This window comes from Thunnus maccoyii, chromosome 5, assembly GCF_910596095.1.
Source record: "Thunnus maccoyii chromosome 5, fThuMac1.1, whole genome shotgun sequence".
In the NCBI taxonomy this organism is placed as follows: domain Eukaryota; kingdom Metazoa; phylum Chordata; class Actinopteri; order Scombriformes; family Scombridae; genus Thunnus; species Thunnus maccoyii.
The window spans coordinates 7972862-7999108 of NC_056537.1; the positions used below are offsets into that span (position 1 = coordinate 7972862).

Below are 26247 nucleotides of genomic sequence, written 5' to 3' on the forward strand. Positions count from 1 at the left end.
AATGGGAGCTTTACATATACACGTATACAGTTACATCATATAGACACACACCACTAGGCAGTGTGCAAAATTAACTTTTGTTTTCCACTAGCCAAATTGCTAGTAAATGTTCAAATTGTAGCAGCCACTCAATAGATTACCACTGTTTTTTAGGCTGCTGAGTGAAGCAAATCCACCAGCCACTTGCATATTCTACCAGCATTTGGCTGGTGGCTGGTGCTAATTTTGTGCCCTTCCTCCAGGGTCACCCGCACTAAACATGGTGGTCTAAACCTCAACACAGTCTGAAGAGCTTTAGATACAACCACAGCTAAATTAAACTGAACCACACACACACACACATACACACACACACACGGACTAACCTTGGAGGCAGAAGTGGTGTCCACAGTGGAAGAGGTGATGGCAGTGGAGGCCTCGCTGACGGTGGTGCTGGAGAGCTGCTCACCTCCGGGTTTGGACATCATGCGAGCACCCTGCAGCCTGCGCACACACACACACACACAGAAATGCCATTACACACCACTGCTACCACCAGGAAAGTAATCTCATGTTGTCAATAAACTTTTTATGTGGTTTCCATTTCTGTTTTCACAATCATCTCCAAGCTGACCTTCTGACTCCTTATAACTGATTTCTTGTCATTTTGGATATGCACTATGTAAATTAAATGTTATTCTATCTCTAAAATAAAAAGTCAAATGTACATGAATTGATCAAGGAGGAAAGGATTGATGAGAAGTGTGAGGAGTCGAGACAGAGTCTAGATAGAGGATGTTAGGGCCTCTCCCATGGTTTGTGCATACTGTCTCCAGAGACCAAGGATAAATCCTTTGTGCCTTAGTGTGTGTGGGTGGGTGTGTTTGTGTACAATCTATTTTCTTACTGTACCCTCAGGTTAGCTCAGACCTATTACCTCATATGACTGTTTCACAACAGGAGGCTGATAAATGGTCTTACAAACCTGATTCACAGCAGAAACATCAAAAGTGCACAGAGCAGACTGTGTTATGTAACCGTGTGCTTCCAAAATAAATTAACAGTCCTTAATCCGAATGTAAAGTAGACACAACAGCCGCAAATATGAGTGTGAAGATATTATGTCACGGTCAAATAAAAATTACACAACTGACAGTTTTTAAATTCATTGTGATGCTTTAAGAAGGATTTGTTTTTCTTTCGGTTCCCGTCTGTATAATGACTTATCATGGGATATTGAAGCATTACTATGGCATTAAGCCTTTTATACCATGACAGTAAAAAAGCAACAGGAATCATAGATACAAGGGTTGACGTGACAGATCCTGGACATCACAAGAGACCACTGGGTAAAAACAAGACATCCCAGAGTTTTCTGCCATGAGTAACCCAAATGAACAAATAACAAATAAGTTAATTAGACTGGGCAGCCTTATCGATAGGCAGCAGCTTCTATTTCGAGGTCTATTTCTTCCATAGATTTCCAATTGATTGGTGAAATGATGACAGTGGTGACAGGCAGACTTTGGAATCTGATTACTTTGAAACCCACAACAATCCAGATTGGGTCTTCTAGATTTTGTCTTTGCTGGATGAAAACCATTTAACTCCAAAATATCAACTTTTCAGTACGACAGACTGTATTTTCAGACACAATTTAAGGTTATTCAACAGTTTATGAGAACATTTTATAGTCCAAAAGGATTACACAACTTTTTTCAACCCATTGAGGTCCAAGTAGACACAAGAACCAAAACCAAGAACAACAAGAACCACAAATTCAAACATGTCAAACATCAAAATTAGAAGGACAAAGTTGATACACGACAGCAGTAAAATGTAACATGTAAGTTATGTGGATAGTAACACAATTAGCAAGATAGTATGATTAACTGACGGTGGTGAACCTTCAGTGGGCAGCGATAAAGCAGCATGAGGCCAGACCAGGCTGAACAAACAGAGCTACGTCATCTGTGATCAAAGGATTGTGGATGAATGAGTCTCACCACAATGCAAACTATTCACAGATCAGTTACGGATCAGACACCCTGACTTTTCTGAAAACACACAATGACGTCATGAAACATGTCCTATAGTATACAGAACCGTGGAGATAGAAACATGAGAGAAACACGGATTAAACACACTGAAGAGTTTAAATCTTTCTGTTCAGGGTTTTTGCTGCTTCTTAACAGGTGCATCCCTTACAGCCATATCCAACAGACTTCACCTCAAACAGATTTGCTAACCTGTTACAATAAAATATTAAGATATCTTCTTGTCTGTAGTCTTCAGCACTTCTTAGTTCGCTTTTGATGTGTCAAAAGATTCAAAAAGAAAAGAAAAGCAGCTCACATCATAGACATCATGTTATTTATCTTTCAATCTGGCAACATGTTGTGGACAATTCTGCTTTTTTTTGTTGCTAAGGATACAGGTACTGCATGAAAGCCTTTAAATTCATTACCAAACACAGCTTTACAGCCTCAAAAGCAAAACAGTATTGCTTCTGCTTGTCAGCTGATAAGACAGAGAGGTTTTTACAGGTTTATGTTTTTGGCTTTGGTAATTATGGTTTCATTGAATTCATTGAGGTCCAGAGTGTTCTGACAGCTTTAACCAATAATGTTACCAATAATCTTTTTTTTTAATTCGGAGAAGTTGGATATTTAAAGAATACTGAGTTCTTGTTAGAGATTGGATTACCGACCAAAAAAGTGAGCAACTCCCCAGACGCGGGGAGTTGTGTGTTTGTTGGGGTATATGCACCGTCTATGTTGTCTGGCTTACACCATCAAATATACAGTATTTTCCCAGCCAGTGTGTCATAGTTTTGAGTGGTTATTACACTGTAAAGTGCTTTTCCATTCACCTGCCAATGACCTTCAGCCATACACAGATCAAAGATGATATACCTGGCACTGGACAAAGACCAGTCTGTACCTTTGTCAGTCTACCGTCTAGAGCACTAGAACTGGAGGTAAATAAGCCTTTACAGTTTAGTACTGTATACATGTTTTTTATGGTATACACAGGCATACTGTATGTGTCATGTCCACAAAGAAATTGTGTTCTCTAAAGAGCTTCTTCTGCCTCAGAATATGGTATGCAACACAATTAAAAGTAGATTTTTATCTCAAACGTTGCTCCAACAGAGTCTGATGAATCTCATGAAGTTGCATTTTGTACTAATTTGTTGTTGTCTGGTGCTTTTTTCATTTTTAATGCTCTTTCTGCAGTTTGTTTTTTGTTTTTGATGAGTAATTTTCATCTTTTACAATTTAATTTGCAAAATCAGATCATTTATTTTTTCACGTTTCTATTTGGTTTGGTTTCCCTTTTTTCTTGTTTCAGTCAAACTGTTCAAATTTTAAAGGAGAGATATGATGCTTTTTGGGATTTTCAGTTATTTTATACTCTTATTATGTTAAACATGGTCAAAGGTCCAAAACTTGAGGTGAATGTATGTTAAAAATGCTTCCCGAAAGTCAAAAGCCAGATCTCCAGCCTTGTTTGCAAAGTTACCTCTACTTCCACCTTGTCATGACATCAGATTATTCGGATATTCCCGCATTCAACGGTCGTCTGTTGGTGGGTTTTGTTGCCAGGGTTGTTGCTATAGTTGCTCCGTGGGTTGTTTGTGTTGTTCACTCACATATTTCGGATCAGATTCGGACTCAAACATGTACAGATGTATTTGAGGAGTTCCTTTTCAAGTACAGAAGAAAAAGAAGTGAAATCCAATTACTTTTGTTTGTTTACATAGTCTCTAGGGATGCCATGGTGAGCAAATTTTACCACCGGTTAATAAACTTGTTGACAACAACGGTGTTACTGGTTACGCCGAACATTTTACAAGGTAAGATATTTGTCGATGATGCTTAATATCTGTAGATTACTGTAGATCTTTGATCTTTAACGTCGGATTTTTAGTTTAATTTTAGCCTGAAGCCATGTGAGGGGAAGCCCTTAGATGGCTTCAGGCTGCTGCTCAGTATCACTAGCGGGTTCTCTTCCATGTACAGCCGGTCTGCGGTGCACACAGATGCCAGGATGAGCCAGAGGATAACTGCTGCTTAGAGCCAGAACTGGAGCAAACCGCCTGCTATCTGGAGAGAGACACACCGAGAGAAGGCTGAGCAGGCAGAGAGTGGGAGAGTTTCTCCCAAAAACAAGCACTGAGACCCGGAGAGACATGAGAGCAGCTGCTCGCTAACAGCTACATGTGTTTACAGCAGAGAACAGGAGGGAGGACACACGTCTGACTCTGCTTCTCTGCTGCTGCCACTCTGCTGCTGCTGCGGACGGTCTCACACTTTGAGTTTATAATTGTAGCATCCATCCACCCATGCTTAGCATTTTACAAAGTTAAAGTTTTTTATATGATGAACATGGGTGCTGATATACAAAAATGAACTAAATGGGTTCTATTTCTATTTAAAGAAAAAGCAAAACAATGATGGGGGGGGGCAAGTAATGTAATCAGTGTATGCCCTAACACTGTGTAACACCAACTACCGCAGCAGGTGTAGTAGCCTCCCAAGCCCCCCAAAGTCTGCTGAGGTGCGGCCTCCAGGAGCTGGCCAATCAGAATAGAGGAGGCTCAGTGGGAGGGCTTAAAGATACAGCAGCTAAAACAGCCTGTTTCAGACGGAGGCTGAACTGAGGGGCTGCATAAAGGGCCAGTATCACATAACTTTTTTTTTCATGAGTTTTATAAACTGTAAAATCATGCACAGATATCCCAGTAGAGTCCCAGAATATAAAAATAGACCTTGAAATGTGCATGATACGTCCCCTTTAAATTGTTCATTTTTTAAATGATCATTTTATTGGATCTCAAGGTGACTAGAATGACTTTGTGGAATGAGAATCCAAATAAAAAAATATAGAATGAGGTGAGCTGCTGCCAATTTACTGTAAATGACATGTGGAGTATCTGTAATTTGAAGTTTTGTTTGCGTGTGTGTGTATATGTGTGTGTATGTGTGTTGCAGGTTTGAAAACAGACCATACAGACATGCAATTTAGTCAGGCAACGAATCCCAACAAAACGTGACTACCTGCTTGCCGGCTATGCTCAGAATATCTCTTTGAATGATGACAGCTCCGTTATTGCTGCTGTCGCATTGCAGTGAGACAGATGAGACGTTCCGTGCTGGATGTTTTATTGTCAACCGGCTGACATCAGGCGGAGTACGCGTGTAAATCTGTCTGATTAGTTTCAGAAGAGAAAACACTGGCAATGTAACGCATTTCCCTCATCTAAGAATCCAACCTCATTACCTTGTGCTATCTCTCTCTGATGCCCTTTTTTCCTCTTTCAAATAGATTCATACATTTTTATTTCTGTAAATACACATCTATCTTACTGTGAATTGCTCTATTAGTGAAAAATACAACTATTTGTGAGTGTTTCTGTAAGAAATCTGAACATCAGCCTTTTCAGTTTTTATCTTGTAAAAAATATTTTGTCTTTCAGTTGGGCTCTTGTTCTCCTTCTTTCTATCTTCTTCAGACAAATTAACAGACCCTCCTCTCTGCCCTCCATATTAAAAGACTGTACTTTCACCACAGCCTGCAGCTTCAGTACATTACCGACTTCTATCTACAGATGCATAATGTAAAGCCCTAGAACGTGGTGTGGGTGGGTTGAGAGCGAGGGAGATATTAGCTATGTTTTCATTCTGCTGTCAAGATAATTTCATGCAAACTTCTGAAAGGTCACAAACTATAAAATGTAAATTAGACGCATTTGCATCAAAGTCAAAGTAAAACTAATGTATTCACCGGAAAGATTTTTTGAAAGAACCGATTTTTTTTAAAAAAATGATTAGTATCAAGGAAAGTCATTGTTCTTTGATTAGGAGCTAATGTTGGTTATAATTTCATGTTCTCTAAATACCAAAGCATGGAAAGGCACCTAGCTTATCAACCACTCCACTGACCAATAATAAATAACCTTTCTCTGCTTTCCATTTATAAGGTTCTTTGTCAAAGCAAAAGTTTAAACGTGACATTTTGGGGATCTTGTGGAATTCTGCCATTTTATTCAGCTTTTTAATAGGTTACCTGCCTACCGAGAAAAAAGTTCTTGAAAGGTACAGAAGAGCGAGAGACAAGAGGTGTTTATGACCTTGTTGATGAAAGACAGAAGAAAACCATAGAGGGAGGTGATAGAGAAAGAGCCAGAAAACGAGATGAAGTAAACGTCAGAGTCTTTGATTTCCTCACAGCAAAATAGAAAAAAAAAAAAAAAAAACTGGCAAATTATAGCCTTACTTTCTCTGCAGAGAGGTATACAAGGCTCAATTCTTCTGTCTGCCATAAGGGACACAGCTTCTACTGGGAGTCTGTGACTAGACTTTCTATAGCTTTTTTCAACTTACTTCACAGAGGAAAAACACATCTGATATCACGGGGGAAGGAGGAGGACATAATTTGGCCTTTTTGAGTGCAGGCTGGCCTTGACTCTAGAGGTTTGGAGAAAAGGTATGACCTCTATTTCTGTGAATTAATCCATGTGTAACACGGCTCCTGGAGGTCCGAGGGGAACATAACCCACTTATTTACCTCGAAATGCCCAAAGAGGATGGGGTCACGAGTGGTAATCTGTTTACCTCTGCAGACAACAGAGAGGTTGAAGAGACGGAAACACAAAAGGTCTGAGTGAAAGAGAGAAAAACAAAAGAGACAGCGACAGAAAAAAGGGTTATAAGACAGAGAGGCAGTCAAGAGTGAAGGTGTGAACCAACTGTTGATTTCTCAAATTCCCTTTATTAACTATATTTTACAACCTTTAAAGTTGATGGTTTTGAAACTGTTTCGGCAACTTAAGAGTCCTCACCGAGCGAACAAACCTCTCTAAAAATCGAGGCAAACTAAATTAAATTGAGAAGACAAAGACACAAGAGAAAGAGAAGAAAGAGAAAAGATGAAGAGATCGAGTCATTCGAGGGACGCCGTCACACTTCACTTCACATGTTGTTGTTCTGCGGCTCCATCGGTTCGGTATCAATGTTCTCGTTGTTCCGCAGAGAGCTTATGAAAGAGGAGCAGGTGGAAACGTGGTAATTACTACTATTGATTTATGCTTTTTGCACTGCATAAAAATACAGCACAACATTATAATCTGATATTAATATGACTTTATTATCTGATAGTGTCTGGTTTGTTTTGTTTTCTCTTTAAAAATGCACTAAATATCAATTTTTTTTAAGAGTTGGCAGCCTTGTTTGGATTTTATGGGCATGTTTCCAATGTCATCATCACAAATGTTAATTTAGGGTTTGTTGTTTTTTGCTGTATATCTTCCTGATTGCCATCTTCAATGTTTTTGTTATTTATTGCTTGTATGTGGGTTGGTAGAAGACTGTGTAGTGTTAAAATCTGATGTTTTTTTTAAAAAGTATTGAAAATCATAACCTAAACTGACTGCCATCACATTTAAGATTTTTTTTGTCTACCAATACATAACAATATCATTTTAATTTAATTTCTCTTTATTACTGCTAAGTGAAATCATTGCACTAACACGCCCTGACCATGACCGTCCTGTTCATCTACTTATTATTTCCAGTATATTATTCCAGTATCTCCAGCTTGCTGTTGCGCTGTGAGACATCATTCAAAAAACACAAAACACAGTAAGCTTGAAAATTCCATATGTCATTCTGGGAGTTTCCAAATACTGTTGGCTGTAAAGCAGCTGGAGCAGAGCGGCTTTGATTCCAGTGCTTTGCTAAAGGCCACGCTGATTGTAGACGCTGACGGGGAAAAAAAAGCTTTATTCACTTCATTTCCCTGCCAAGATTTTCCCACTTGGTCTTAGTATTTAAACTCTCAAACATTCTGTTACAACCCAACATTTCTGACCTTAAGGCTAATCAACATAACCGCACAATTTAAACAGAATTTAATTTGCACCATTTCTATCTCTCCATGTCACAAATAGTATCATCTTTGGGCTTGTGGCATCACTAGTTAATACGATTACAAATTAAAAGATATTTAGAGGATTCAGATGTGAAACAACACCCTGTTATTAAGAAATAAGACTTTTCAATCAGAAATGATTCCTCAACAAAGCCAGATAAACAGAATAATCATGCACATCAGTAATCAGGGATGAAATATGCAATCTTTGAGCTCGGATGCTTCCGTGGAAAGCAACGAGACAGATGCAACGCAAGCAGCTGAGCAGGTTTCATTGATTTCCAAGCAGGTGATTGAACCTTGGCTGTTGTTTGACTTTGTAACATTCACAAAGGTTTCAATAGCAAGTTTTGTGGTGGATGCAGATTTCTATTACAGTGTATAGACAGTAAAACCCAGGAACACGCAACTAATGAAAGAAATGTTGAAATGGAGACCACACTGAGAGGCTTGTGGTGCAGAGGCTAGCCCAAACATGACATCTGTGTTTGGGACAAATAAAACCACTCACCTGCACCTTACACCTTTAAAAAACTTAACAACACTTCACTGAAGGATGAATCTGAACAAACAAATAAAGAAAATGATGCAGGACTGGGATCTAACAGGGTAAATCACTTCAGAGAAATAAACTCATACATCCAAAAATGCTGTTGTTTCACCCCCCCCAAAACCAAAGACAATCCTTTGAAGTGACTTCAAAAGCTAGAAGCTTGAAATAAAGTGTGTAAGCCTCACGCTCACAGCCCATCATTAAAAAAAAAAAAAAAATACATGGAAACATGGGACCAAATAAACGCTAATGACGACTCCAACGCACAAAAAAAAGCAAACAATTTGAAGTTTCTGTGAAATCTTTCAGTGAATGCAAACACGCCGTTTTTCCTCTGGCCTTGATTCAGAATATAGATCGTGCTTCATCTCTGATGCAGCTTGTGGAGAAGAGGAAGAGGAGTCGGATAAAATCGAGGACCGACTTTTAAAGATGGGAGAGTACGACGGGGCAGGAACTTAATATTCTTTTAAAAAAAACATTGCATATTAATCTCACTCAGCGCTACTGGCAACGAGTCAAGTGAAACCACATTATAGGTTGGAGGGCATTTATTGGCTGCACATCAGTAGGAAAAGGTTTCGCCTCCGCTTGTTACGCCCGTGGGAGGAAGAGGCAGCCGCGTTGTGAACGAAGAGGAGATTTAATCACGCAGGAGAAGTAATAGACGGAAGGATTCTGACATTTTTATCACAAGACTTTCCTGTATTTATTGATAACTTTCAAAAATAACGAGAAAAAGTCACTTTGGCGAACTCCCACTACCACAGCCGCACACGTACAGCAGCGACTTAATATGTCAGAAATCAACAGCACAGCAGCCCACACAGCATTTAAACACAGTCAGACTCCACAGCAGTCTGAAATATTACAATAAATGATCTGAGAGCAGGTAAACCATCCTCAAACAGAGTGCAGATCATTATTTCAGCGTCGCCACGTTGTTAAAACCAATTTTCCACCGATTTTCCGTCAAGACAAACAGTAAGAAGTCAAAACTTTTCTTTTCAACATGTTGCTAAGAACAGCCTGTGTCCTCGTTTCAGAAGAAGATTACTTCTCCAATAAAAAGCCTCCTACTCCATCTTATTTCTCTACTTCAAATTTTCTTTTCCTGACATTTCTGTCAGCTAATCATTCACTGTAATCCTCTTCTATGATGTTGATGGAGCTAAATCGCCTTATAGTCTATGTTTGCAAATCTGCAGTTACAGTAAGTCCTTCATTGGTGAATACTGTTTGTTTTTCTTGTCAATCCTTTAGATTTTTTAAATGTCAGTTGAAGACTTTAAAATGATATGGGGTCCTTACTTGACCCTTGTTTTTAAAGAAAGTATTCCAGTGATTTTTTTTTGCACTGAGAGACTTGTGAGAGACAAACAGTGCAGCGGAGGTGATTCAAAATGCAGGAGACTGACACCAGAGACCTGGGTTCACATCCTGAGTCTTGCGTGTTAGGTTTAAGCACTTTGGTTAAGGTTAGTGAAAGGTCCTGGCTCCACTTAAATGATAATAAACATCTTGTACTTCAAGTCACTGCAGACTTTTTTTCTATATTAAACCAAAGACCATGATTTTTCCCCGAGCCTTAATGCCACTGACATTTTTCAGTGAAAGTGACATTTTTGCAACTTGCCAAAGGTGCCATACGTTAATTAAAGAAATGTTCTCATTATGTTGAGAGAAACATAAGTCAGCCAGGATTATGTTTCAAGCAAAAAAGTATTTCAATTTAATTGTATAAGAATGTCATTTCTAGGACACTGAAGCAAGTTTAAATCTACTGACTTTGTTTTGAATCCTCAGAGCGGGTGAGAGAGACGCTCTTCGCCACACCGCACATTCCATCTACATGTGTATCCCCCCTTGTTTCAATTCCGCACCGCTGCTATGGCAACAGTCAACCAAAGCGTTGCCATGCTGCACCCCTGGAGAAGCACCATGTGTGCACTCATCACATTGCTGGCGTAGCTTCCCTAAAATCACCGGATCCCCATATCAATGAGCGGAGAAGGGGCCAAAAAAAGAGAGAGAGAGAGAGAGAGAGAGAGAAACATGTTGACAACAAGAGGAAGAACACCAGGAGAACTTCAGACGGGACGGATAAGGGGCGACACGGAGGAAGAAATGAGACAAATACAACAAAGGGGAAAGATGTGAAGTGACAGGCAGGAATTCTGTTGATCTCCGTTTAACGAGGGGGAGTTTACACCACGCGTGCATGCTCTGTTTCAAACTTAAAACTCATGACGATTGTATTTGACAAACGGGGCTTTTATTCCCCACATCATTGAAAGTTTTAAAAAGCAAAAAAAGTTGCTGTGAGTCAAATGTAGAGCAGGACACAAGATGCACTGCTAAAAAAAAACTTTTAAACTTAAAGGTTAATTAAAGAGGATTCAGAAAAAGGTTAAGTCTACCATAGATAGATGAAACTATATGGAAATTAACTTCAAAATATGTGATTTTGCTCTGAAATCTAGATAAAAGTGTTTAAAAACAGGAGATTAGAGATCTACTATACATCACACTGTGCAACAAAGGTTTCAAGACATAAAAAAGTCAAAGTAAATTAACATGAAGAGAAATTAAATTGAAATATCTTCAACTTAACTCAACTTTACCATCACACATGTTTTCCATGATTCTGGAGTCGATGACAAGAAGACAGACAGACGTACGTGGTGCACATAGATTTAGACATACTTCAGATGCAGACCGATACCGAGACCCAGACAGCAGCAGCCAAGGAAGTTATTCCATCCCTTCTGCTGCCAAAATAAGAGCTGATAAGGTACCCCTAGGAGCTGTAAAGTCCTGACACTTTAGGCACTTTAATCTGTGATAAACCTTAGTGAGCAGCCCGATGACGCCGGCCTCCGTACACACACACACACACACACACACAGGAAATACACACACCGCGCCCTGCTGCTAATAATGCTCTCAGATGGAGTTTCGACTCTGCTTGATGGCCCTGTGAGCTGATGCCTCCATCAAGAGTTGACATCGAATTTAAAAAAGAAGCCTAGCTGGTGCAGGCGGAGCTGGAGCTGAGGTGACAGATATATACCAGAATATGAGCTCCACGACTTGCGTGCCAGCGTGGGGCGTCGACAGGGTGGCAGTCATCTAAAAGGTTAGCTCTGCTCCAGCTGAGAGGCTCGGTGGCCGGCAGTAAAAGATATAAATATGTGTGTGTGAGGATATGAATGTGAAAGCAGGGTGATGCTGAAAATGACCAGCTCAGACAAGCAAAACTCCATCCTTGGATGAACATAGAAGTTTACAAAAGTGTTGTAGCCTCAGCGGAAATTTAGAGTTTTTCACGCGTCACTTTGGATAGAGCCTGAGGCAACAGCTGAGATCTTTTTACCTGTGTTGTTTGCAGTGATGCAATGTTAATTAGATAATTAGCAGCTAACAGAAGGTGGGTATAGTCTCCTACATTCCTCCTGCGTGCTTTAATGGTAATTACACAATTTGTGTTTTGAACCACGCACGCGTAATTGGATGAGAGGAATTTCGTGAATATTTACGAGCAAGATATGTACCTAATAAAGATGAACGTTATAATTCCACCATTATGAACGCAATGACACAAGCGAGGATGATTAATGCATGAGAAATCGCATTTTTGATGGTGAATGTCAAATTAAATCTATTAAACTAAACCCCAGCAGAGATAACATACACTATGTTATTGCATTTAATAATTATTGGCGCTGACATGCTGTGAATGAAAGAACAAGCCTCAAGAAATCCTTCTCATATTTTGCTGATTAAGAGGTCCAAAATATACATTGGCTCAGAATGAGCCTCTGCATATTTGTGCAGTAATATCTTTAGAGCTGAAACAACTGGTTGATTAGCTGCAACAATATGTTTATTAGAGCTGAAACAACTGCTCAATAAGTTGATTGTAAGAAAATTGTTTAGGATATTTTTTGCAGCAGAACATCATCTATTATCTGGCTCTAGTTTCTCCAAGGTTTCTCTGTTTTATATCATTGTAAACTGATCATCTTTGGGACTTGGACTGGGAACATGTGACAGGCGTTTTTCACTATTTTTTGACATTTTATAAACGATTAACAGATTAATCAGTAATGAAAATGATTGTTATAGTTGCAGCCCTAATCCTTATAATGTTTTGCTGAAAGCTTATTTATTACATCAATTAAAGAAGACTAGACATAATAGAGGTCATAATACTGAACCCTGACAGGCTGATAATTCCAGTTCTATTTACACAACTGCAACAGATCTGCCTGTTTAGAAAGAAATCAATAGTTCCTTGATGATGGGAGCCAATCTAGACATCAAATTTCATCTTAAAAGAATAGTTCAGTATTCTGGGAAATGCACTTCTTCACTTTATTTTGATAAGATCAATACCACATTTATTTCTGCGCGTTAAGTGAGGAGCTAGAGCCAGGAACCTGTTAGCTTAGCATAGCATACAGACTGGAAACAGAGACACAGCTAGCCTGGCTTTTCTTCAAAGTTAAAGAAGCTACCAGCAATTTAATGTAAAATCTACAACCTGTGATTTTAGTGTTGTAACTACATATAACGAGACTCCAGGCTGCTGTTGCTTGTCTTAGTGTAAACCACGCTCACGATAATGAGAGACTTTAAAGTCACTTTCATCTCCTGAGAAAAAATATGTTGGATTCATGCACCAGTTCAGCTGTGAATATGTGACTATATGTCATAAAGATTGTTTTCACTCACTCTCCTCTCTGCAAGCGCATCAGAGACACATCGAGATATGATGAAGTTTTTCAAACATAACTGTTTTTTGGTCTTACATAAGTATACCATGAGAAATGATCATAAGATTTTGTTTAAAAGTAAAAGCAAGAGTTTTCTAAATGAGACCCAAGTGCACTTGTGATGAGTTGCCCCAAAATTTTAGTCATAAAAACACAGATTTTTGAAAGTGTTCCCCAAGAAAATTTTGCTCAACATCCTCATTAAACATCTTTGATTGCATATTCATATAAACAAAAGAAATATAACAGGTCCCAATGAAATATAGACCAGGTGCTGACAAACTGTGAAATATGAATTGCTTTACAAGTGACCAGGGGGTTCGTTAATATTCATTGTCGTCTACCGGCACTTTTACCAGGCTGCTTTTCCAATAAATATTCACATGTGGGTTTAAGTGGTCTTCCAAAGCCACATTACCCTCGAGAACGTTCTTTACTGTGACTATGAAGTCGGTACTTCAACTGATAGTACTCAGCAGCGCCTCTAAATGAACATACTCTACACACTAGAGTATACACCCTTGATTCCTCCTTCTATCACAAACCTGTGCAGAATTCACCGTCTATTTTCGTAGGCATATATACACACACACACCAAACGTCGGTGTGTGTTGCGCTGACACGTTATCAGAGCGGCTTGGACAGGCCTGCTTCACACCTACGCAGCAGCTAATAAGACAGATCCATCAGAACATAGCGAAGGAAGAATGTAACCTGGTCCCTCCTCGCCTGGAATGAGGAGACGGAGTAAAGAAAGGCTGTGAAATACATATAATGAGGGAAAGTGATGAAAAACCGGGGGCAGAGGAAGAGAAAAAAGAACAGGCGAGGAAGAGAGAGAGAAAGCATGAGTCACACTAGGAGAGAAGAGGAAGCTCGGTGACCACTAAATACTGTAGATACAGGAGGATATAAAGGACACAGCAGGAGGTGTGTATCTGCGGCCACTGCTAGACAAGAGAGGCCGACAGAGATGCATTTCCTGCCCACATGTCAGAAAAAAAGCCTTTCACAACTAAATATGCTTTTGCCCGTACTGCTTCTATTGCAGCCAAATAAATTAGTCTGCCACTAAATTAGGAATGATTGCATCTGAGTATCCGTCATACACATTTCTTGTATTGTATGTACATAATTTACAGTATTTTTTAATCAGTTTTTTAAATGTTTGCATTTACATGTCATTTTTGATGTTTTTCTAACAATAGTTTCCACCCGAGATAGTTGCTTTAGAGGGACAAGTTCATATTTATTGTCACTTGATTAAATGTAAATTAACTGATATATCACAAATAGAGAAAGTCAGCAAGACACAGGAAGAAATAGATAAAAGAATAAACTAGACTTAGAGTCTGCAGCCATGCTAGCAGCTGTGTGAGGTTGTATTCCAGCATGTTCACAGTGACAATGTTAACATGCTGATGTGAAGCAGGCAGGGGCGGCTGGCCAATAGAGGGCTCCGGGGCAACTAAATAATTAATAATAAATTATACAAATTGTCAATATTTATGTGTTTTAAATATGGAATGCCCCCAGTAATATGTGTACAATATATATGCTTTTCCTGCATGTCCCTTCCACCTGTGGAAGACATAAAATTTAGCCAATCATCGTCCTCAAATTTAATCTGAAAAGAGCGATTATTTTATCACCCCAAGCAGAATGTAGCGCGTCCTCAAGCCACTGTTAAAGGCAGGACTAGTCTCTAAAGGCGCCATTTTAATACCACATGACAATGGCCAGCGTGAACACTACTCCTGCGAGACCCATCCCTAACACGGTGAAATCTCTCCTCCAAGATATGTTTGAGAGGAGAACTTTGGCAGAGAAACTACAGGTGAAAGAGCTGGACCCGGATCAGCCTGACCTCGCAGTCAGACAGCAGGCTGGCGAGAAAGGGAATGCAAGGCTTCTCTTGTAGCGGGTACACCAGGTCAAAGGTCATGTTAATGCCTTATTTTGCTTTCCGTGCTTGCTTTTTAAAACAATGTGGGACAGATCCAGCATGGGCACTTACAGGAATGAGGGATATGAATCACCTCTCTGAGAAATTAAGGAAACATGAGAACACCAGGGCACACATGGATAATTCTGTCAAGCTAGCCATATTAGGCATCGCTAGTGAACATCGCTATCCAGCTGGACGACGGCCACAGGATTGCGGAAAGGAAACACAATGAGGAAACGGATGAAACGGGCACATTTTATCAGAAATAATAGACTGTGTGAAGTTTTGTGGGGCTTTTGTGTTGGTCTTACGCGGGCATGATGAGACTGACTCTTCGGACGACCCTGGCATTTTCAGGGGATTGGTGGATTTTGTTGCCTCTCTAGACAATATGCTGGAGAAGCACCTTAAGACAGCAGCTGTTTTTAAAGGCACGTCAAAGAACAAAAGTACAAAAAGAACAAAATGAGCTGTTGGGCTGCATGCTTTGACATAACATAACATAACAAAACTGTTATTTCTTCACATTCCTTGATAATTTTAGTTAATTTTAAACTAAAATTCTGACATAATTCTTACATATTGCACCTTTAAATACAGTTTGTAATAACAGGCTTATTAGGTGTCCACCAGGCTATATTCTAGAAGAGGGCTAGTTGTTATTGAAGATGGCAAATTAACAACCTAAACATTATTTTTTTGGACCAGAGCCTCCATTTCCTCTCTGTGTGGCACATCTGACCAGCAGCACCAGCCTATAAAGCGACAGAGGATGCTGGAACCAGGAGAATAACAGAGGCTGGCTACAGAGGTAAGTTGTGATGTAATTGTCAGTGAGTGTTTCCCCTAGAATTTTTTTTTTCAGGCCTGGTGGTATGCAGCCAAAAAACAAAACAAAACAAAACAAAAAAAAAAAACCTAAACAAACACGGTACGCGGGATGGCATGTTGCCACAGCTGACTTCAGTCGAATGATGCAGCGGGCGGTCCGTGCTTTATATTTGCAGGCATATTTTTGTTCACTCAGTAGATTCCAGGTTTATGACAGAGCAGTCACAAGCAGCATGATGAATTTTTGTCATCCACACACATAAGAAAGAAATTTAGTATATAGGGCATCCTCACATGTGATAGAAAATATGTGATTTATTTATATGTGGTTATTTATTTATTAGAAATGTCCCTGTAGACCTTGTTTTGCTGGGGAAACCAATGCAGAGTTAAAGATCAGGAGAAGTAAACATACTGTAAAGTGCAAATTAGGGATAATGGTGTTAAAACCTTACTAGTCATATACAGTACTTGACTTGGACATAGGCATGTGTTCAGTCAGAGTCAATTTAATCAAAACAGATTTATTGCAAATTTAAGCTGATGATGTATCTTTACACGTATGTGATACGGTCCTGATGCATGCCAAGGAGCAGTTGTCCTTCACCAAGCACCTCATCAGCACAACGCTGTCGCACGGAGAGTTGTTTCAACAACACGGTGTGAAGTTTCCTGATACAGCGCTTGAAACCACAGCGGGGGCTTACCCCATGTTGAACAAGGCCAAGCTCAAAACAGAACTATCCCTCATCTATGAGAACAGTGAGTTCAAGGCCTGCAGTGATGCAGTGCCTCTGTAACAGTTTATCATGAAGAACAACCTTCAGAGCACTTTCACAGACTCTGTCAGTCTTCACAAGATCCTCATCACCTTAGTTATGTTAACATTAGTTATGTATTGTAGCATAGTCCATCTAATCAGTATTCATAATGCTATATGTATATATCAGTGTTTCCCCTAGGTTGAGTGCTTTGGTTTAGCAGTGGGGGGCAGGCTGTTGTCATCGCTGTGATTAGCAGCCACACATTTCTCCGTTCTCTATTTCTCTATTTAGCGTCGTCAGGTTAGGCTAACCCATTGTTGCTAACTTTGGAGCTAACCCCCTTCACTTTTCCAGCAGTTGGGGAAATAACAAGACATGACTTTTCATGGTCTTCACAAGCTGCAGCATTTATTAACTGACACACTGTAGTCTGTACTGTACATTTACTGTCAGATTTACAACTTAACGCTAACCTTTTCCTCTGCTCCGCTCGCATTCACCGTCACTTTTCTGACGCTCGCTCTCTCGTTTAACCACTTACTCGCTTACGCTCTGCTCTATTCCTTAAAAGGAGTTACGCTACCAGGAGTTTCCCAGGCAACGACACAGACATTGACTACATTGATAGATTTATCTTTTTTCTGTAAAATTTCAGGAAATCGGAAGAAATGCCCATATAATTTTTTTTAACTCAAGGTGACACTGTCATATTGCTTGCTTTGACTAGATTTACCATTACATACAACAAAGAAAAGCTGCAACTCCTCACAGGTGAAAAGCTAAAACAAAGAAATGTTTTGTATTTTTGCTTGAAAAAATTACTTAAACATTTAATCTATTATAAAAATAGTTTCCGATTAATTTTCTGTCGATTGTTGGTGAAATGCTAACATGTTGTCTTTTTGTAGCACAAATCAAGTTAAAATTAATTAAGCAGGTTTGGAGGTCACTGAAAGCCAAACGTATCCTGGTTTGTAGAGGAAATTGCAGTTAAGAATTATTTATACAACAAAATGCAGGGGCCTAATATTGATCCTTGTGGGACCCCCTTGTCCACATTTTGGGGCCTGATTTGTAACTGTAGGCAACAACAGTTAAAGTTAAAACAGGTGTTTGCAGGTATGGACAGCAACCTATCTAACAAAACGCTGTGACTGATGGTATCAAAAGCCTTAGACAGATCCACAAATTTGCTTCTTATCACAGGACTTAATAATGTCATCCACAACAGGAGCTGCAACATTCACCGTACTATGACAGCAATTTTAAGATCCAAAATGTGAGGGTCACAAAGAAATACACCATTTTGTTGTTGCTTTTTGAACAGCTGAAGGAAATGGAAGAGGTACAGGAATATACAGAGCTACAGTCTGGCTCTAGACAGTGAACTACAGCAGCCAGACAAATAAACAAGGGAACACTGTCAAATGTATCGCCTGCATTTGAGTCATAGTCCATCCAAACTGGTTTACAGAAAAATGCCAGGAGCAACATGTGGACTTATTTTTCTCAACGGCCTAATAAATGCACACACCCCTTAACAAATCAACCACCCTGTACAAAAAGTTCCTAAAAAGCTCTCCAAGTGAAGTAGCACAAAACTTTTTTTTTCTTGTTTGTTTTTGGATTGTAGTAGATATGGATTTTTTTTTTTTTTAACATTCAAGCTACAAGATGCGTTCACACAAAATTCACCTGTCATATTGACCTGCATCCCACTTTGGGGCAGCAAGAGAAAAGAGTATCCCATCTCTTGTAACTAAGACCTTTAGCGATTCTCTCTGTTGTAGTGAAAGTTTGTGTTGGGTTTAGTCACTGGCAGCAAGTCTTTGCTCAAATGAAGCCCAAAGAGAGCAAAACAAACTGTCTCCTAAAAAAAGCTGTGAGTAAGCACTTGTTTATTCCACAGACACCTGCACTCTCACCTGGACTCTTAAATTGATAAAGCATCGCCTGACTAGCAAATGAGGGTAAACATCAGTGTGCTGGGAGCAAATAACTGATGCAAGGGTACCGTACATTGTGATTTCTGGGTATTTAAAGGTGCAGTGTGTAGAATTTAGTGGCATCTAGCAGAACAGACTTGACAGAAATGGAATATAATATTCATAAGTATGTTTTAATTAGCGTATAATCACCTCAAAATTAGAATCGTTGTGTTTGCGTTACCTTAGAATGAGCCCTTTATATCTACATAGGGAGCAGATCTTCTTCCACATAGCCTGCCATTTTTTTCTACAGTAGCCCAGAATGGACAAACCAAACACTGGCTCTAGAGAGGGCCTTTCACATTTTTTTGCTCATTTTGCGGCCACCGTAGGTTCTCCTACACACTTCGAAGGGTAGGGGGGGGGGTATTCAGTTGGTTGCAATCTGCAACATCACCACTAGATGCCACTAAATCCTACACACTGGTCCTTTAAGTTGATATTTTAGCAAGACATGCTTCTCACTGCCATCAGAAACTAACAATGTGCAGAGTCACTAACTGCAGCTTTGAAACAACCGGTTTTCGTATTATGACAAACATACTGTGTGTGTTTTTTGAGGTTGCAAACGGAATCTAAATATTAAACAATATTTACAACTTATTCCCGGGACACATTGAACCCAAGAACCTAGCAATGTTAACGCAGAAATGTAGTCTATAATTAAAGGAATAGTTTGACAATTTGGGAAACACTCTTATTTTCCTTCATGCCGAGAGTTAGATATAAAGATCAATACCAATCTTATATTTGTCCATTAACTATGAAACTACAACCAGAAGCCAGTTAGCTTAGCTTAGCATAAAGATTTGAAACAGGGTGAAACAGCTAGCCTGGCACTGTCGAAAGGTTAAAAATCTCCCTACCAGCACCTCTACAGCTCATTATTAACATGTTATATTCTGTGCATAGAGTGAAAATGACAAGTCGTGGTTTTACAGGGGGGGTTATCTGCCGGACAATTTCTCAGCTGGGTGCCTCGACTTCCTGACGTCACTGTGCGGTTGCCAGGTTACCTTTGAACAGATCCAGGCTAGTGGTTTTCCTCTGCTTGCTGTCTTTTTTTTTTGTTGTGTGGCTGAAGCTTCATCATGCAGATTGTCCATCACTCATCATCTTTGTTTACTTCTAAAAAACATCTTAAACAGACATTGATAACTGATTTTTTTATGTATATACCTTATATTTATATTTTTCTCCTCCTCTTTTTTCCACCCCTCACTATTCTAGTTAACTGTAATTCTGTTGATCTTGTCTTGTCCTTCCTCTCCTGCACAAGTGTTTGTTCACTTTGAATTCATGTATGGTTGAGTATATTTACAACAGGAAAAAGGTTGTTTTTACAATATGTGGATGTTCTTTGGGACAATCATATTTTTTTCCAAAATAAAACTTTTTAACTTTAATCCACATTAATTAATTCTCATCCAACTCTCAGCAAGAAAGCGACTAAGCATATTTCCAAATTGTCAAATTATTTAAAAAGTACATTTAGCTGGACTTTCCAACTCTAATGGCCCAAACAGGCAAAGATAGGATCCTTTTAACATTTCACTGATTCCTGCTATAGCATCACCAAGCACACTCCAACAGCACTACATGCCCTTAACAAACCCACCAACCTCTTCTCCTTTCACTTCTTTATTTAAAAATCAGCGCTGGCAAAATGAAAGGCCCACATCTTGACTTAAAAAAAAAAAAAAAAACGCTGAACTTTCCTTGAAACCTGCTATCTACCCACTCAATATAGACATATAACTTGCTAAAGTAAAGAAAAAAAATATGCAAATGATAACTCTGAGGCATGGGTAAGATGTTTTCAAAGTCAAATTGAAGGTCAGGTATAACAAACCATAAAACACTCATCACCGCAAGAGCTGTGGAATTTGTATTTAAAACCATCTAGATTATTGTTTCGCTTCTCTTCGTTTTCAGTATCATACCATCACTTCAAAGAAAAACAGAAAATAAACAGCTCACAGCGTGATGTTCACCACTTGGAAGAGAATAAAAAAAAAACATTTCAGCCAATCTTAGTGTTGCTATATCTCAAAAACAGCTGGAGAAAGTCAATGTAGCCCAAAGTATCTGGCATCAAATATATTTTTCATTTCAAAAGATAGGGTTTTTGTTCGTGTGTGTGTGTGTGTCTCTGTGTGCGGATGAGGTAAGAAGAAGAAATAAACTCAATCACTCACTGTTCTTGCAGGATAAAATCCACGTTCTCTTGAGAAATCTGCCCAGTCACAGGATGGCGAAACGCTGTGGCCCTCTGGTTATGACTGCAGCGACAGAGGGAGGAGAGAGAGGAGACAAAATTAGCAACCTTGGTTGCACTGTAAACACTGTGAAGGCATCACCCTGGATTTTCACCCCCACTGTGTTCACAAGTGCAGCAGACACGAGCCGATCATTCCCAAGAGGAGTAGCGGGCTTAGAAGCTCTGTCCAACCTCCCCACCCTGATGGGCCTTTGTCCCTGACTTTCCCAGCCTTGTGTAGAATGTGAAGGGGTGGCTGCAGGACCCCCACCCCACCCAATCTATCCTCTACAGCCTGTGAGGAGCAAAGTGTTGGGCTCAGCACAAAATGCTGGACAGTGTGGGCCTGGGCCTCCATCGGTTATAGGCTCAGTCAGTCATTCTAAGCCTCGACCGGAGTGTAAAAGCATTCAACTGGGTAAACAACACCGGGTGGCACGGAGGGTCAAAGTGTGTGTATGTGTGTGTTGGAGAGTTAAGAGAGCTGCTCTACAATTCATCAGGAGTTTGAACGCTTTAGAGTAGACAGATGACAATGACTGTTATGGTAAATTCATGTTTATATTGATGTTTCAACAGTTTTGGAAAAGTTATTGAATTTTATAACATTTTATTAATGTTATTTGGATTAAATTAAGTACATCTCACAAAAAAAGTGTCATCTTCTTCTACAAAATGAGCGACAACACATAATTTAACTAAATTACAGTCATTTCTACAGCTGCAACTAACAATTATTTTCATTATCTATTAATCTGCCAATTATTTTTTCGATTAATTGATTAGTAGTTTGGTCTATAAAATGTCAGGAAATGGTGATAAATGTTGATCACAGTCTCCCAAAACCCAAGATGCAACAAAAAATGATTTATCCTGATTAACAAACCAGAGAATTTACACATTTTTTCTCTAAATATTTCAGTAAATATTGAGAAAAGTCCAAGAAATGTCTTCAAGAGTCGTCGTTTTGTCTGACCAACAGTCCTACACCCAAAGCAACTCAGTTTACTATCATGTATGATAAAGATAAACGGACACATCATTAATGAGAAACACCGTGAACATTCAGCAAACAAACCTCATCTGTGTGAAGCTTCAGGAACCTTCCACATCTCTACCAAAAATCAATACATAGTAACACTGTTTTCCATTCACCAGCAGCTCTCACATTACTCATGCTGCACTGATTCCCGCTTGACGTAACAGAAGATCAAATCCTACAAGACTACAAGGTCTCCCGGGAGGCATGTAGCAGCGAGCTCCATAACAGGGACTTACAACGCCATTAATAGCTCACAGCACGAGACCCAAACACAACTTGTCACATGAAACTGGTCACATCTAATAGCACTTTAGACACCTTCCATCCAGCTCGTACAAACGTCTGTTACTGTGTTTCTCTTTTCTCCTCTTTTGAAAATTACATGTATTACTACTGTCACTGCTGCTACTAGTCTGAATACTGCTGGTAACTGTAATATAAACTGAAGAAAAACACTGGTGACATCGTTACTGAAGAGGTTTTAAAGCCTAAAGTCAGACTTTCTATTTCTGCCGACATCTTTGACAGTTATAACAATGGTAAAACTAACACTTCAAGTTATAAGTTTTAGGTTTTAACTTCAGTTAAGTTTTCTTGAAACCAGCATCTAGAGGCCATTAGAGGAACAACAGCTCAAGGTTGTTGTTGTTGTTGCTTGAATATAAATAACAGTATCAGATGCTTTTTAGAAAAGAAGTCAAAACACAACAGAGAATAAACTAATAGAAATTCAGAAATCTCTCAATAATTAAAGAAATAAAACGTGAATATATCTATAAAACAGCCAATCTGTGAAATCTGCAGTGTTGGATGAGCTACTGGGAAAGTGTAGTGAGCTAAACTACCAGAGTCTCTGCATTAAATGTAGCGAACTAAGCTATAGCAACATGGCAAAAGTAGTTTTTTTTACATCGAAGCTACTTTTATATTTTAATACTATAATTATTATTATTGGCAGTTTAAAAATTGTATTTTATTCGGCCCACTCTGTACTTATAGCTATATCTATATACATTTCAAGCAAATAATTTTGACTAACCACCATACTTTGGTTTTGTAGGGTATTTTTGTTGTACCCTCTGCTGGTCAATGTGAAAAACTACAAAAGTAATACATCAGAGTAATCTAAACCTTTGCTCTATTCCCTCCTATATGTCTCTTAGTTTATTGCACTTGTAGCAACACTACTGCCCAACACTGAAAATCTGTATGTTAAAAGGGATTTAGTAACTGTCCAGTGTAGTTAGTGGCTGAATTTGGCCTTTTCTTCTACCGCAGGCTGCATAATGTCGACATCTTCTACAGCAGCAGGATGCATTTGGTTGTTTTCAAAACAAAAAAAAGAGCTTAATTCTTCTCATCTGGACATCTGGATGTCAAGAATTTATAGGTCTCATAAGCCCTGACTAATCACCTATAGTGGCCTACAGGGGTCTGTAATCACATTTACACATGAATTTTTGACAGCTCACCATAAAAAAATCTCTATAATGTGAAATGCAAAAAAAAACGGGGGGATGAGGAGCATAAAACAACCTTTGCTCCTAATCCACAAGGGAGGAGAGCAGCACAGCACTGGAGATGGTTAGTCATGCTGCCAGAAGAGTGTGTTTTACAGGACAAAAACACCCAGTGCTCCAGATAGTAGCATCCCTCAGGGGGATACGCTGACTCTTTCACTATAACAAGGAGCCCCGCAGCCCAGTTAGAGGGGCTCTAAGAATTAATAATTGTCTGAATAGGACAGAATTATAATCAATCAGTTATAGCATGAAAAGGAAAACAAATCGCCCTGACAGGCCTCTGAGCCATGAGTTATGACGGAGACGCTCTCCTCGCACAGCCGCATCAAATTCAACAGCAGATGCTAAACGGCAGCTCCAGTGTGTCAGAGCTGGCTTACTGATAAACAGCTACCTGGGTCCATGCAGGTTATGTCATGTATGTTGCATTATGGATACAGATCTGCAGGAAGTGATTGAAACGTGCACAACCACTGCAGTAAAAACACCATCATTTTTTCCTATGTTGTCAACAAGTCCAAAATGAAAACAACACATCCTGTCAAAATTGTGTTCCTCCATTGATTTGCTGTGGACAATATGGACATTTTAAAAAGTGATGAATATGTATGGAAGGGGATGATTTGTGTAAATGGATTATATTTTAAAAAAAAAACTGAATCACGTTGGCAGGAAAATGTTACATAAATGTGGATTTAAATTACATTAGTGGGGAATTATGCTAAAAGGATTAACTCACTATTGACACTGTTAGTACATTAATGCTTCATTATATTAATATGAATGTATTCCACTAAAAGCTGTGTTTTAAAGCATTTATTTTACATACATCACATTGCTCCGACCAACGACTCGTGCGGTAAACAAAACGCCGTGACCTAACCTTTAAAAGTATAATTCAAGCTAATGCATCAACCGTTATACTGCTGAGTTAAAAAATTATGTTCATTATCCACTGATGACATTCGCAGAAATGTGTAAGAACTCATAAATACATGTCGAATTCACAGTGATCTTATTAAATTAACTGCAGTATGTTAAACCTATTAACTCTGATGTCTTTGTCAGACTATTAAATAGTTAAGACGCATTTATTTCTGCTGAGGACACGGTCACCTCAAATCCTCTCAGTGAGCCCAGCAGTAAATCTGGATAGTGATTAAACACATTCAAAACAAAAGTCTTGTTCATTTCTGAGCTGATATGTGAAAGCACTCCTCTTGGGAAACTTGTGAATCCACGTCTGTTGGTTCACAGAATATGAATGGGTATCAGCAGCTGTGATTTCATTCTGCAGGGAGGTTCAAAATAGAACAACATATAATAGACGTGATAGTGTCATTTCAGAAGAGCTGAGCCAACGATGACCTGAACCGCAAAGGGATAAAATTGTTGAAAGTAGCTCTAAAAGCTTTATATAGAATCCTTTTAACAATGGCCTTTAACACCGGTAATAAAAGACATGTTCACAATGTACCTCTTCATCTCTGGGTCCATTTTTGCCATTTAGTGTATTTTGTGTATTTTTCTTATTCTCACAGCGAGATGTGATCAGTGCAGCTTCAGTAGAGTTGAATAAATACAGTTTCTGTATCTAACACTTGTGTGTCACTTGCTCGGAATCAAAGAGAAAAGGTTTCTACCTGAAGAAATCACTCTGTACAAGAGTTCAAACAGTCGTACAAGAAGAAATTTATCAAAGAACCGAGACCAAGCAATCCAGACATGACATGTATTCAAACGTTGCCTTACCACACTCCCTCTACTGCTTTTGCTATCTCCATACTGTATATTGTTGTGACCTTTGTTAAATGGGGCAAGTTCATTACCCCTCTCTGGGAGCTGCTGGCTAACTGAGGTAGAATTAGACGAGATATGTAAAGGTCAAAGGTGTAAACCAAAAAGTTAAAGCTGCACTATTTAGTATTTTATTATGTTCAATGTGAAAAGGGGTCACTCAAACTTAAAGACAATTATCACATGACTCTATGGAGCATTTTAGCACCTTTCAGCTCATTGTTTTGGTTTTACAGTTCTGCTACGTGTTAGCTATACCAACTTTATAGAATCATAATATAATATGTCAAATGTGTGATTTTTAGCTTGTTGTGGAAATCTGTCTTCAAGTGTCCAAAACTGATATATTGCAGCTTTAACAACCGCATTTTATTATATCAAAAACACGTAATTCAGTGATCTATAATGTAAGGAATAGACTATATCATCCAGCTTTTAGAGTACAATGGTCCATTTCCAACAATCTGCCATATATCATCAAATAAAAAAATATCTGCTGACCATTACTTGACTGTATGTAACACAATATTTATCTCCATTTTAAAGAATGAAATATAGTTCCTGTATATTAAAAATTCTGCTGCATTACTAGGCAACATGTACTGTGGCTGCACACCAAACCCATTTTGAAATCTGGTTTAATCACAGACATAGAGAGAATTTTTGATATCTGCTGACATCTTGATATCTTCATTTGCCCTTTAAGAAAAACACGGAACGAAGCATCATTCTTACATAAACGCTCATGTAAAGTGATAATAAAACACAAGAGTGTGTGTTTTTGTGATACATATTTCTGTTTTGATGCGTCCTGTTACTTTGTGGGCTGAGTACTCCGAGTGCTAATAC

At 39.0% G+C, this 26247-nt stretch overlaps 1 protein-coding gene across 6 annotated transcripts in view; it reads right to left on the reverse strand.

The window, feature by feature from the left end:
• LOC121897966 (pleckstrin homology domain-containing family A member 7-like) overlaps positions 1-26247 on the reverse strand; it is a 144247-nt gene that overhangs the window by 44835 nt on the left and 73165 nt on the right. For all 6 annotated transcript variants that reach the window (XM_042412795.1, XM_042412793.1, XM_042412789.1 and 3 more), the window contains 2 exons: positions 20975-21058; positions 366-483 (listed from right to left, as the gene is read on the reverse strand). In XM_042412795.1, coding sequence (XP_042268729.1) covers positions 366-483; positions 20975-21058 — 202 coding nt within the window. The remainder of the gene's footprint in view (positions 1-365; positions 484-20974; positions 21059-26247) is intronic.